The sequence below is a fragment of the Macrotis lagotis genome, chromosome X, assembly GCF_037893015.1.
Source record: "Macrotis lagotis isolate mMagLag1 chromosome X, bilby.v1.9.chrom.fasta, whole genome shotgun sequence".
In the NCBI taxonomy this organism is placed as follows: Eukaryota; Metazoa; Chordata; class Mammalia; order Peramelemorphia; family Peramelidae; genus Macrotis; species Macrotis lagotis.
In genome coordinates this window covers 466,797,233-466,810,669 of record NC_133666.1, presented here as the reverse complement: position 1 = coordinate 466,810,669, position 13,437 = coordinate 466,797,233, and the positions used below count along the sequence as shown (strand labels likewise).

Sequence of the window (13,437 nt, the reverse complement as noted above, 5' to 3'; positions counted from 1 at the left end):
CTTCATCGGGGTTGCAGGTGGTGGGAGACCAAAAAGAGGAAAAGAGGAAAAACCACGTTGATCCCTAAATAAGCTTCCAGGGGGGGTTTAGCTTTGTATTATGAGCCTCTGAACCCAAAGTGGCTGAGCAGTTAAAAAAAATAAAACAAAAAAGAAAGAAGGAAAAAAACCGAAAAGAAACCAAAGCAAATAAAAAAAAACCCAACCAATATGAAGGATTTGGTTGATCTTTTAGGCTTTAATACAAAAAGCAAGTTTGAAATCATAACAAAGCAGCCGTGAGTAGAACAAACTCGAGAACAGCAATGCCAGCGAGAAGGAGAAACAGCATAACAGAGTGGGGAGGCAAACCAAGGAGCCCCCTTACCTGGAAGTCTGTGATTAGATCCTTTCCCAAGTTACCAATAGGGGAGTCCCGAGACATGGAGGTCATGGTGGAGAGAAAGCTAGAAGACTCAGTCAGGTGAGGCAGGGGAGAGAGGTCTTCCAAGTGTTCTTTGAGGCCTTCCTTCACCTGGTCTACCTTCTCTAGAAAAGCCTGGAGCTCCTTCCTAAAGACCTTCATCTTTGAGTTGATCGCATCCAGCAATTCAGGTTCATTTTTGTCCCCTTCGCTCGTCTCCCCTTCGCCCTGGAAACCCGATTCGGGGGAAGCATCGCCGGTGACGTGCAGTTTGGCATCATACATCAGACTGTCAGTGTCGGTGATGAGGCGCTCTACTGTCCTCTCCAACCTCTCTGCGACCTGTTTTATTTTGACCAAGGACTCCGTCTCCTGTTTGGCCCTCATGAACTCAGCCGAGCACAAGTCGCTGGCCTCAGATGGTTTTCCACTCCCGATGCCTGAGGTCTTCTCGCAGACGTCCTCAGAATCACTCTCACCACCGATGGGCCCTTCCCTCCTGGGCTGCCCTGGGCGCACTTCCTCTCCATCACTCTCCCTTTTATCATCCTCACTCTCCGTGTCACTTTCCCCAGAGCTGGAAGGCTCCAGGCCCAGGTGAGTGGCCAGGTCGTAGCGCTGAACGTTGGAGAGAAGCACCCGGTTCTCATACTGAAGTTTCATGACTTTCCCACTCAGTTCGTTGATCTGCAGCCGAGCCGACTTCAGCTCTTCTTGCAGCATCCCCCCGCTGCTGCTGCTGCTGCTGCTGCTGCTGCTGCTGCTGCTACTGCTGCTGCTGCTGCTGCTGCTGCTGCCGCCGCCACCTTTGCAGACATTGTCATCTGGCCATACTGACTCCGGACTGGGTTCAAACTTGAACTTGTTCAGCTCATGGGTCAGCTGCCTATTGTGATCTTCAATCTCAGAGATGGATCTCCTGAGCAGATCGGCTTCCTCCTCAACAAACTGAAGATGACGGCGCAGCTCCATGGATGATTCCACAGAGTCGCCGTAAGGGGAGGTAGGAATGCTTGGGATGTGGTCCCGGCTAAGACACTCTTTCTCATACTGGCACCTCATGTCCTCCATTTCCGCCTTGATGCCACGGTTCTCCACCTCCAGCTCCACAATCTTCCGGCCCAGGATGTTGGCTTCCTCCTCAACTAACTTGAGTCTCAGCTTCAGTTCTGCCTCCCGGGTACTAGGTGGACCTCCAGCTTCCCCAGTAGGCAGAGGGCTATCCACATCACCATAAAGAGATTTGTATTTTTGGAGTTCCTGCTCCAAATCATCCTTCTCCTTCCCGAGTTTGGCCATTTTCTTGCGCATCAGGGTAGCTTCTTCTTTGGCAAACTGAAGCTGGCATTTCAAATCAGCACTGTCATCCTGCCAGGAAAGAACAGTCCAAAAAGAATTATTTTAAAATGTCAGAATTCTGTGTTTGGGATAATTTATCTGCCTTGCAGCTTGCCCCCCAACACACACACACACACACACACACACACACACACACACAGGCACTCAAGCAAAGTACAGGTGATTGCCAAAGTTTCAACTGGTGAACACACTGGAAACCCATATTTGTCTTTTTGTCACAAGAAAAAAAATACCATGCCACCAAAACCCCCATTTAAAACAGAACAGAGGAGTCAGTTTGGGAAAACTGAAAACATGGAAAACATTATATAGATTATGAACAAAGGAGAATAAAGACAAATGAAACCCAACATTGATCTGTAGCACCATGAATTCCAATGCCTTCCTCTTATTCTCCTTTCTCCTAATTAATTAATAAATCTAAATTAATGAATTATCTGTAGCAGTGATGGGAAGAAGCCTGCACCATTATTGTGACCTAGTACAGGACAGGCATCAGTTAACACTGGTTGCTGCCATTTCAACAATGCTGAAACAAGGCAAACAGGGAATTATCATTGCATAGATAATAGTGGCAAGGAGCAACTAGTCATTTCCAGAAAGATAGAAGGCAAAATGAAACCCAAGGCTGTAAGACTTGGGGATCAAGCAGCCCATAATTTTGTCCTGGATATCTACTGATTTGTTGGAAACAAGCCGCAAATCATAATCAGTTATGCCTATTTGAGAAGCAAATATCTTGGGAGACAATTGTGGTGATGAATATTACAGGCTCCCATACTAGTACACCTATATCATTTAATCAGTTTAATCACTAGTCTTGCCATCTGTAATATTCATCTTTTTCTGGAAAGCCTTTCCTGATCACCCTAGTGCCCTCCCCCTCCAAACTTCCTTACATCCTTTTTTATTGATTCTGTACATATTTATGTGAGCCCACATGGTCTCTCCAGCTAGAATGTAAGTTGCTTGAGGACTGGGCCTGATTCACTGACCTAAATGACAATTGTTGATAGGTTGAATGCTTAGGATAGACAAAAAAATATCCTGCCCCATCCCATGTTACATAATGTAGTGAGGAGGAAAAAAAATTAGATGATACCCATGGATAAGCTTTAGAAGTCAAAGTGCCAAATAAAGAAATGAGTAAATTAGATTGTTAGTAGAAAGAATTCACTGCAAACCTAAACAACTGAGTTACTCACAAACCTTCACCATGCATATTCAACTGCAAATTCTTTGGTTAGTTTTCTTTCTCTTTAGTCGAAGGGAATTCAACTCAGAAGTCAGAGACAAGGAGCTAAGGATCCCATAACTTGATGAGAATCTCTTTAGAGAATGTCTCTTGGAACTTTGATAAGATTTTTGGAGGGCTAGTAAAGCGTAAAATACTTAGCCACAGTGCAAAAAGACAGCCATCAATTTTTATTTAATTAGGGAAGATACTTTTGGATAACCTAGAAAGTTGATCTCTTGAGAGTGCTGGCTTCATCAATAAAATCAAAAGTCTCCTGGACTTTGTTTATTTATTTATTTATTTGTTTGTTTATTTATTTATTTGTGACTTTGTTTTGAGATCCCCTCTCTCTGCTTTATTCTCATAAAATAAAATTTTCAGAGCTACAGTTCTCATCAATGATGAAATAAAGGTGGAAATAGTCTCCTTGTTTTTCATTGCAAAAGAACATCATGTCCCAATTCTGTGCATTTTCATTGGATGTTCCCCTTGCTTGAAAGTCTCTCCTTCCTTAGTTCTATCTACTGAGCTCTTCGGTTTGCTTCAAGTCCCAGCTAAATTTCCACCATCTATAAGACACCTTTCTGTATTCACCTTAATGCTGGTACATATATCTAATCTATATCTATATCTATATCTATGTCTATGTCTATGTCTATGTCTATGTCTATGTCTATGTCTATATCATATCCATATCCATATTCATATCCGTATCCATATCTACATCTATAGTTGTTTGCTTGTTGTCTCCTCCATTAGATTATGACTTTTTGGGGACAAGGATTGTTTTTTACCTTTTTTTGCATACTTAGCATAATGTCTGGCATCATAGTAAGTACTTAATAAATTATTCTTGTCTGCCTGAAATAGTCAGCCTTCTCAAATTCTTCCTATGTAGCTCAAAATGAAATACCTTAAAAAACTGTCTAGGCCTATGTTGTAGGTCAACTCCATTTTACCTGGTAAATTTACATCAACCATAGGCACTAGGTGTGAAGTCCAACTCACCAAGAAAGATCAAAGTAAATGATATTCTCTGAACCATGTTCTCCTAGCATATAATCTATATTCTCAGGAGGTGGGGGAGAGGGGAAGGAAGAACCTCTGGAGAGGTGATTTAATTCCTTCAAGGAATTTGGATGACATGAAAACACTCATAAATAACTAGTTAATTGGTGCCCAAACAAGTTAATACACTTCTATAATAAGGTCGAGCAGGCTTAAGATTGTTTTGCCATAAATTGGGCATCAAAACACATATATGCTTTCTCTCTACCAACAAAAACCCAAACCCAATAAATTAACTAATTATGACTGGGAAGACTCAAGGAAAGGAATTCTAGACCATCTTATAAAATTATGCTACATTCAGAAAGCATACCATGATACTTTTGTATGATGTCTCATTATTGCATTGCAATCATCACCTTTTTTTCATATACTTTTGGTAACCTCCTCACCTCTTTGAAAAGTATTTTTTCTTTCTTTCTACTTTTTTGGAGAGGGATGCAATATCTAAAGGGAAAATTAAAATATTAAGGACAACCCCCTTCACTTAGATACAGCAATACCTGAATTAAAATTTTGTCTCAGATACTTATTAGCTGGATGACCCTGGGCGAGTCCTTCCAGCCTTAGTTTCCTTGTCTGCAGAAGACAGGGTTTGGTCTTGTGATTTCATTGGCATAGAGAACTCCCAGGAGAAAAAAAACTAACTCATACCAATTCAAGTCAGTAACCTCTCTTGTAGTCTTTAGAGAATTACCAGAGGGCACTGGGATTTGTTCAGGATCACATAGATAGCATTTCATTTGCCAAAGTCAAGACTTGAACCCAAGTCATACTGAGTTTTCAAGGTCAGCTCTCCATCCACTATACTGCATTGCCTCATCTACAAAATAATGAATAATAATTAATAGCATTAACTTCACAGGATTACTGTGAGTATAAAATGAATTAATAGATGTAAAGTACTATGTAGACCTTCAAGATAGAGATGAATAAATTTTAACTGTGGTAAAGTTCTTTACAAACTTATCCAGTCTTCACATTCCAAGTGATAATTTTGCTAGGAAAAAAAAATAAAAGGAGTTTCGGTGACAGAAGAGTAAACAGTTCAAAGATACTGAATTATTTAAAGAAAAAATGCTATGTTATTAGTGCTGCTGGAAGAAGTGAAATTTTAAAATACAGGATATGGAATGGCTTATATGACCATAACCATTCAACACCTATCATAAAAGCATGATGTTAAGTCATAATCCACTAGAGAAAATGCATTGTATTTTTAAAAAAATAGTATCAGAGCTTTCTGAAGTAGAACAAACAAAAACATGTGTTTATTTTCATTTTCTTAAAAATAGAACTGTGAGTAAACCAAATACCACAGACCATAATATATATTCCCAAATAAGGACTCTATTTTGCAGATGTAGTCAGAGTTGAAGTGAAGGGAAATGAAGAAAGAAGAGTTTAATGCAGTTTTATAAATAAGTTTAGAAGTCAGTTTTATCTGGCAGACAAGGAAAGCATCATGGCTCTACCACTGATGTCACAGTTACTATCTGAATTTGGGCAAATCATTTAAATGACTGTATTCTCCATTTTCCTCACTTCATAAACAAGGCCATTCACATTTTCTTGTACTTTAAATATCTTATCTTCTAAGTATTCTATCCTCATTACTTTAACCGAATAATATGTGGAGAACCTGGGTAAAGACAGAAGTCACTAACTACATATATTTAATGGCATGTGTCCACAGTGGTATCACAGGGTAGCACTGGGACACCTAGGACCATCCCAAAGATGGGCTCTAGGAGCCAAGATTAGGGAGTCTCACAGGGGACACAGTCTAGAATAGGTTTTCTGACTACTTTCATATTTCAAGGTTTTGATCTCTTTGGGGGTAATCACTCTTGGTATTGATGCAGATAGAAATATTCTCCATACATTAGTCAATGATTTGCAGCTAATCAAAAGAAATCACCTGAAAGCCACAACTCTGGTAATAAGTCTTTCTCTGAAGTTAGGTCCATCCCCAGACAAAATATAAAATCTTCATTGTGTGTGTGTGTGTGTGTGGGGGGGGGTGTTTGAAAGGTTCTTCTTGAGCTTATACTTTGCTTCTGTAGACTGAGAAACCTGGGCCATCTTCACACCATACTGAGGCATCAGAAAAGGCCTTGAGTCTTGACAATGCTTTCAGTTCAATCCTATACTCCAAGATAGTGAAGAGTCACAGAGGACATTCTCAATTCTAAGGTAACTCCAAAAAGTCCCAGGACTGAAAGTCCATGGATACTGATTACATATCCTTAGAGGAGCTCAAGTTAAGGGTCTTGTTCTATCAAGCCAGACTCATCCTAAAAATCAGGGACAAAATGAGTTCAGCATTTGACCCAGAGTTCTGAATCTCAAGTAGAGTTGCAGCTCAATCAGAGCTCCCTCAAGCAAATTAGAGCCCTCAGACCAGGGATTCTTAACATTTTCTATATCTTGGCCTCCATTGGCAGTTTGGTGAAATCTATGTAATCCCTTATCAGAATAATATTTTACAATGTATTAAGGAAAATATCTAGAATTACCAATTATATTGAAATTCATGTATAAAAATAATGAAAACAAAAAACACAACAAAACAATTTTACCAACCCCAGGGTATGAACCCTGCTTTAGGATTCTTGGGACCCTTCCTTCTTTCACTTGTAGGCTCACAGTGACTGTTCACCAGTTTAATCACTCTAAATCTGAACTGGATTAAATTCACATCCTTGTACTTAACTAAAGAGAATAGGGAGAGAGAAGGGGTTTTTGCAAAGCATACCAAGGGACCTCTACTTTCATCTTACATGATGACTGATTAAATGTCTTCTGTTTTCTGTTCTTTAAACAAGGGTTTTCTAAAAACATTAGACATGCTAACTCAGTTGAAAGGCACATCAGTAAATCTTTTACAAATCCCATGCAAGAGTTCACAAAAAGACCTTAAGCATTTTGTTAGCTGAATGGCACTCCTCAGAGCCAACTTTTTTCTTTTATTACCAGGTTCAGTATATCTGCCAGGTGTGACGGCAGAAAGGGAAGGCCCATGACTTTCATTACAGTTAATGTGTGAGCAAAAGAGAGACATAAGGGCGTCCATAGTTGACTTGCTCAGAATGGAGAAGTCTGTTGGACTGATATTCATTCAATAAAGGAGAGCAGGCATGAATCAAAACCTCAGTAAGAGGCAGCAGGTGGTCTGGATACCCATCTTATCTTGTAATGGAGAACATTCCCAAACTCTGCCAGACTCTGGGGGGAAGGGCCTGGGTCTCTAGTCATTCCCAGGTGCCCTAAGCTTAAGAATGCTTGGCTCCGGTTTCAAAAGCTCATCAGATATGCTTCAGGAATGCAGTATGAAGGCAGAAGGTCCAATCAAAGTTTTCACATGGAACTATTACTTTTATAGGCAGAAAAATGCAGGCATGGTATGGAAAGTGATACATACACAAGACCACCACCGTTACCACCACTACCAACCACCACCACCGCCACCACCACCACACCACCGCCAACTGAAAAAGGTCTTGCCAAGCAACAACAATATATAAATCCATGTATATATTATTTGGCTTGCAAGTCTGGTGTCATGGCATCACCTACCAGCACCCCAAGCAGCTCTGACTGCTTACACTCCTACCTTGCGCCGGGGAACAAGTTTCCTTTGCGCTTTGGCTCCTGCCCTGCAGTTCCCAAGACGTTCCATTCCTCCAGTCTGCTAAATAGAAACTCCTTTTCTCAATAATACTGTCAGGCGGAGCATGGCTAAAAACATTCCCCTTCCATTGTTTTGAAGCCCTCCAGAGCAGTGACACATCTTTTCTTTCCTTCCTCCATTAGGAGGTGACTGCAAAGCTTAACTCTAGTTCATAATAGGCTGTAATTACCCTTTAAGGACCAAACTCATTTCTCACAAAGAAACACTAAGTAGAAAATGTGTTCCTAGCCCATGAATATTTAAGTCTCAGCAGCAGGACTACTGCTAAATTCTAATTTAACAATTATCCCTAGCTGCACAACCAGGTTTTCCGGGCGCAGAGGGCGTGTAAAAATTTTCAAATCTGACACATTCCTGTTGTTCTGCCAGGCTTTGGGGACACTGAAATAACACTCTTGGGATAAGTTGTTTGGAGAATGCGGAAATCAGAGAAAAGAGATGCAGGGGGTATCAAGGGCAATCAACCTCACAATTATGACATCTTTCTAAATACTACTGGTTCTTGAGGCTCTGTGGGTTGATATTTCAGTAACACTTTTCCACCCAACAGGAGCGGAAACCCCCTCAGAGGAGAAAGAAAGATAAGAACTCAGCAAACAACCAGAAAGATTTGTTTAACCAAGGCCATAGCCACATAGGGCAGACTGAGATCAGGATGATACTGTTTCCTTAATTTACCAAACTGTGAACCAACAAGGTAATAATGCACAGTGCCCAAGACAGTGCCCAATTTGATAGATTGTGCGAACTGCTTTTGGTGCCAAAATACTTGTTAACCAAGAGAAGGTTAACCAATACTAGAATACCAATTTTCAGTCCTAGCCTTAATCTACAATTCAATGATACTGAATTGCAAAATAACTTGTGAATAAGATCACTGACTAGTTATAGCCATTCAAAGAAACAAAAGAGATGGTCTCTATGATTTAGGAAGAAAAATTTGAACTTATAATGAGTGAGTTTAAAAACTTCAAATAGGCCAATGAGAGGTTTTGTTTAAATTCTTGATAGTTGACACTTTTAAAGCAGATTTGAAATGAAAGGATATCTTCATTCAAATGAGTAAAAATGTAGCATCTACTTACCTGGTTGAATGTTTTCTTTTCTTTGTTCGTTTCCCTGCTGCCTCTTCTCTTCAGGGAACTCTGAAAGTAATAGAAGTGACATTGTCTTACAAACAAATAACACATCAAGTCCAGGATCCTAGACTTAAGGAAGGAATAATATTATTGCTACTAAACTGTTGTACTGAGAGTATGTGACTTGCCAATCATTTATTATATGTACCAGGAACCATTTTAGGTTCTCTGGTTTCAAGGTTAAAAGTGAAAATGATCCTGCCTTCAAGAGCTTTACATCTACTGGAGGAGGAACACAATGTGTACACAGATAAGTAAAATATAAGCTAATGCAAAGTAATTTCTAGAGAGAAGAACAAGTGGTTAGGAGATATGGAGAGGTCTTCTGTAGTTCCAAGCACCTGTGCTGTTAGTAATAATGTTATTTTTCTCTCTGAAAATAAAAAAAAACACACTAATATGCTTCATGAAGGCATTGGAATCTGTTCTATGAGACCTGATAATATAAAAGCTTCAAAATACTCTTATATTGAGAGAATTTCCAAAAGTCCAAGAGAAAATTAGATACTGCCAGCCCTCATTCATCCACATTAATGAAAAGAAACAAGATATGGATAATCAAAGTAGTACTATTGTTAATGGTAATAAAATAATCATATTTAGGGGGCAGCTAGGTGATGCAGTGGATAGAGCACTGACCCTGGAATCAGGAGGATTTGAGTTCAAATGTGCTCAGACACTTAATACTTAGTTGGGTGACCTTGGGCAAGTCACTTAACACCATTGCCTTACCAAAATAATACTAGAGATAATATTGGGGCAAACGGGGTTAAGTGACTTGCCCAGGCACACACAGCTAATAAGGACATATTTGAACTCAGAAAGATAAGTCTTCCTAACTCCAGACTTGTCACTTTATCTACTGTATTTGCTTTTCCTTATAAAGTCTATACCCCAAGATATTCAAATTCTAGGAGGAAGTAGTTTATTGTTCTCTAAATAGAGAGGATAAATATAGAAGACAAGTAAGATGCTATATTTCCAAGGAATCTACTTAATTGATGATAGTACTCAAAACCAATGATTTAGAGCTTAAATCATATATATTAGAATCAAGGGGAACAGGGAATTGGAATTCTCTTGGTATTTTTTCATCTTCTCCCAACTTTAGAAGAAAGGTCATTGAGCTAAGAAATGAGTTAGCCAAGTTTTGGTCCCTAGTCTGTCTGTAACAACTATTGAATCCAGCAAAATAGTTTTATTTCTCTGGGACCAATTTCCCCAACTGTAAAATGAGAAGATCAATTCTCTAAAGTCACTCCTAGTTGTACTTTTCTGTGATTCTATGATCCTACAAACTCTTAAAGCAACTTTTTTTAATGAAATGGAAAAATAAATTAATAGGTCATTGAGACAAAAATCTCTGGCCCTCTGAGTTGAATAATTTGGAAACACAAAAGAAGGAAGCCATGTATATAATTTGAATAAGTGAAAAATGTTTGAGGGGTTTGGACCTAGGGTTTCATTAGTGTAGGGAACTCCTTCAGTGTGCCAATGAAAATTGAAATCTTCTCTGTAATTTATCACCTTAGAGACTTTCCAGGGTAGTGGGAGGGCATATGAAGTGTCAGTATGTCAAAAGTGTGACTCAAACCCAGGTCTGGTTTTCTATTCACAATACCACACTCTTTGTACTGAATCTGAAGCCAGTTGCTAATACAGTAAGGCAATATGGTTTCATTTCATAAGGCATTATACAATAGGCTTCTGGAAAATCCAGTCATGACATTGAATAACTAAATTTAGTTCTAATCTAACATTGCCTATCTAACATGGAGCCAAAACTAAATAAATAAAAAAGAAACCTTATAGTCCTCAAAAAATTCAAGTTAGTTTCTATGTTATTTTTTAAAAGTATATTTTTATCAATTTTCTTTTTAACTATGATCATCAGCTAGAGTTCCAGCAGCTGAGTGAGAGTCAGCCAGGGTGTGTTGGAGTCAATTTGATTGGAGTGGGTTCTTAAATTTTTCAGATTGGCAAATGCAACAATTAAGTTTAGATTTATTATTTTTTGACTGTCTAGACTTTGGTGATGGAAAAAGTTTTAATAATATGGATCAAACTTAAAAGTGTATTAAGTGGTACTGTGGATAGAACACCTACCCTGGAGTCAGGTGGACCTGAATAAATCTGACCTGCTGTGTGACTGTGGGAAAGTCACTTAACCCTGATTGCCTACTCTTTCTCTCCCCTTTTATTAAAGAAAAGTATATGGGGTGTATTCTATTTTTTTCATGGCTAGTTAAACCAGTACACTATTGCTCTCAGTTCATATAATCCCATCACACCAGGGCACTTGAAATATGGAGTCCCAACATTTCTTTGACTCATGTTTAAAAGCGGATTTGCAGATTCAGAGCATGCCTTCAAATTGAGAGGTAAAACATCTCTATTCTAGGGGGAAAAATCTACTCTAGGTAAAACCACTGAATTTAAAGGGATGCTCTGAATCTGTAAATCTTCTTTTAAACATGAGTCAAAGAAATATTGTAACTCCATAGTTCATGAAAAATGTGAATTTTCACAATTCTATTCATTGGCCTTAAAATTAGATGAGAAGGGAGTATTACCTGATCTCAAACCTAAGGCTCAAGGTAGATAGCTGAATTGATGTCCAAGAAGATTAATAAGTCAGTCAACTTTTGTTTTCATTCATTTTTGCCAAATATGAAAATAGAGGGATCAGGGTTTGGGAGATTCTGTATTATTCCTGGCTGGGATGAAAAGGGTGACATTTTTCAGTGACAACCTGTACTCATCTAAAAAGTCCTTCTCTAAACTCTGGTGATACACAACAGAGGAACTGGATAATCAGACTGTGATTGCCAGGTGCCTTGCTGGTTTCCAGGTCTCTTGGCATATGGCTGACTGACTAAATGCCAGGAAGTTCTGGTGTCCCCTGAGGGAGAGCAGATTGTCATTGTACCACAAGCTTGGGTCAAAAAGCAGGTGCATCTTTAACTCATCTGCTAAGAACTGCTTGCAATAGCAGAATAGGACACAATATGTTTCAGGTGCCTCGTTCTTGTGGGTATGAACTAACCTGGGTGACTGTTATTCATGCCAATGCTACTTATCCCCTAGGTGAATTGGGAATCATGATCAAATTAAGGCCCTCAAAGAAATATTACTCTAATTGAGTGAATTGAGTCATAGGATGGGTGCAACTTCTTGCTAATTATATCTACTCTAGTTAACTTTAAATCAATCAGTGGACAAAGACTGGATTCCTTGGAGGGGGGGAACCCCTAACAAAATACTGAATTAGTTAATTCTTAAAACTTCACTGTCAAATTAGAAATCATTTTCCAGTGCTCCTCAAGTCATTAAAAAATCTTTCCTTTAAAGAACAAACTGAGATAAAGAAAAAATTCAATTTTTCTTGGACTAATTTGATTGTCTCCTGACTGGTCTCACTAATATTGCTCTCTCCCTTCTCAAATAATCCTGTATTTAAATATCTTTGGAAATGGCTCAGATTTCATGTTGGAAGGTTCTTACAGACCATTTAGTTCAACTTTCTCACTTTATGTAGAAAGAGCAAAAATTCAGAAAGATTAAATAGTCTGCCAATGTCTCTCAAATAAGAAATGTTTAGGGCTGGCTTAATAAATGCTAGTTGAATTCAACTTAAAATCTATATAAAGCCTCTTCTGAGAACTGAATTTAATTAAATAAAACAGGTAACTAGGTGATTGCTAAAACCTTCCTGTATCTTCATAATGCTTGTTTCCATAGCAAGCTAATATGCTGCTTCCAAAAACTGTCTTAAAAATTGACAAGCTGTTGAAGGGCATCTCAGGTGCTTCACTTAAAATTCAGGCTTAAAATAAAAGGCAACTAGTCACAATTTGGGAAGTTTTAAATCATAAGTAAATGTGTGTATGTGTGTGTGGGGGGAAAATAGGACTTTGACAGAGGTGGATAATTTTCAAGATTATTATAGAATGTTCTTTCCCAAGAAATTACTTTTTTCCCTGAGCTATTTTTAGAACAAAATCATAAACCCTGACCTGAAAAATTAAGATTCACCTCTCTCTCTCTCATTTCTATTATCCCAAGGGTTCTTAACCTTGGTGTATCATGAATCTTTTGGGCAGCCCTCTTTTCAGAATGTTTTTGAGTGCATAAAATAAAATTTATAACTTTATAAAGGAAACAAAGATTAATGAAAATCAAAAGTAATTTTTTCTTAATCCAAGTTCACTGACTTTCCAAAATATATTCCTATATATATTTGGAGTCCAGGGATTCTACCTTAAGAACTTCTGCTTTAACTAAAATTCTTCTGAGAATTTCATTGGATTTAGAAGATGATTTCCCTATTAGTTTCACCTTTAGATTCAATCTCTCTTTACTGGTGTTAAAAAATTCTTTTTCTCATTTTCTTTCTTCATAGGTCCCTATACTCCCTTTAGAACCCTTCCAGGGAAAGAAAAAGAGTTTTTTTCCCCCTCCACATTTTGTAGTAATATAGTGTGATGTTTGTAGGTATGCTGCAAGAGTATATTATGCCTATGTAAAATCTTCCTCT

General features: G+C 38.5%; 1 protein-coding gene across 6 annotated transcripts in view; it reads right to left on the bottom strand.

The window, feature by feature from the left end:
• MTCL1 (microtubule crosslinking factor 1) overlaps positions 1-13,437 on the bottom strand; it is a 162,394-nt gene that overhangs the window by 63,213 nt on the left and 85,744 nt on the right. For 3 of the 6 annotated variants that reach the window (XM_074205390.1, XM_074205392.1, XM_074205394.1), the window contains exons 4-6: positions 8,847-8,906; positions 7,684-7,761; positions 368-1,771 (exon numbers count right to left, since the gene is read on the bottom strand). In XM_074205390.1, coding sequence (XP_074061491.1) covers positions 368-1,771; positions 7,684-7,761; positions 8,847-8,906 — 1,542 coding nt within the window. The remainder of the gene's footprint in view (positions 1-367; positions 1,772-7,683; positions 7,762-8,846; positions 8,907-13,437) is intronic. The other 3 variants (XM_074205393.1, XM_074205395.1, XM_074205391.1) reach the window with 2 other exon arrangements.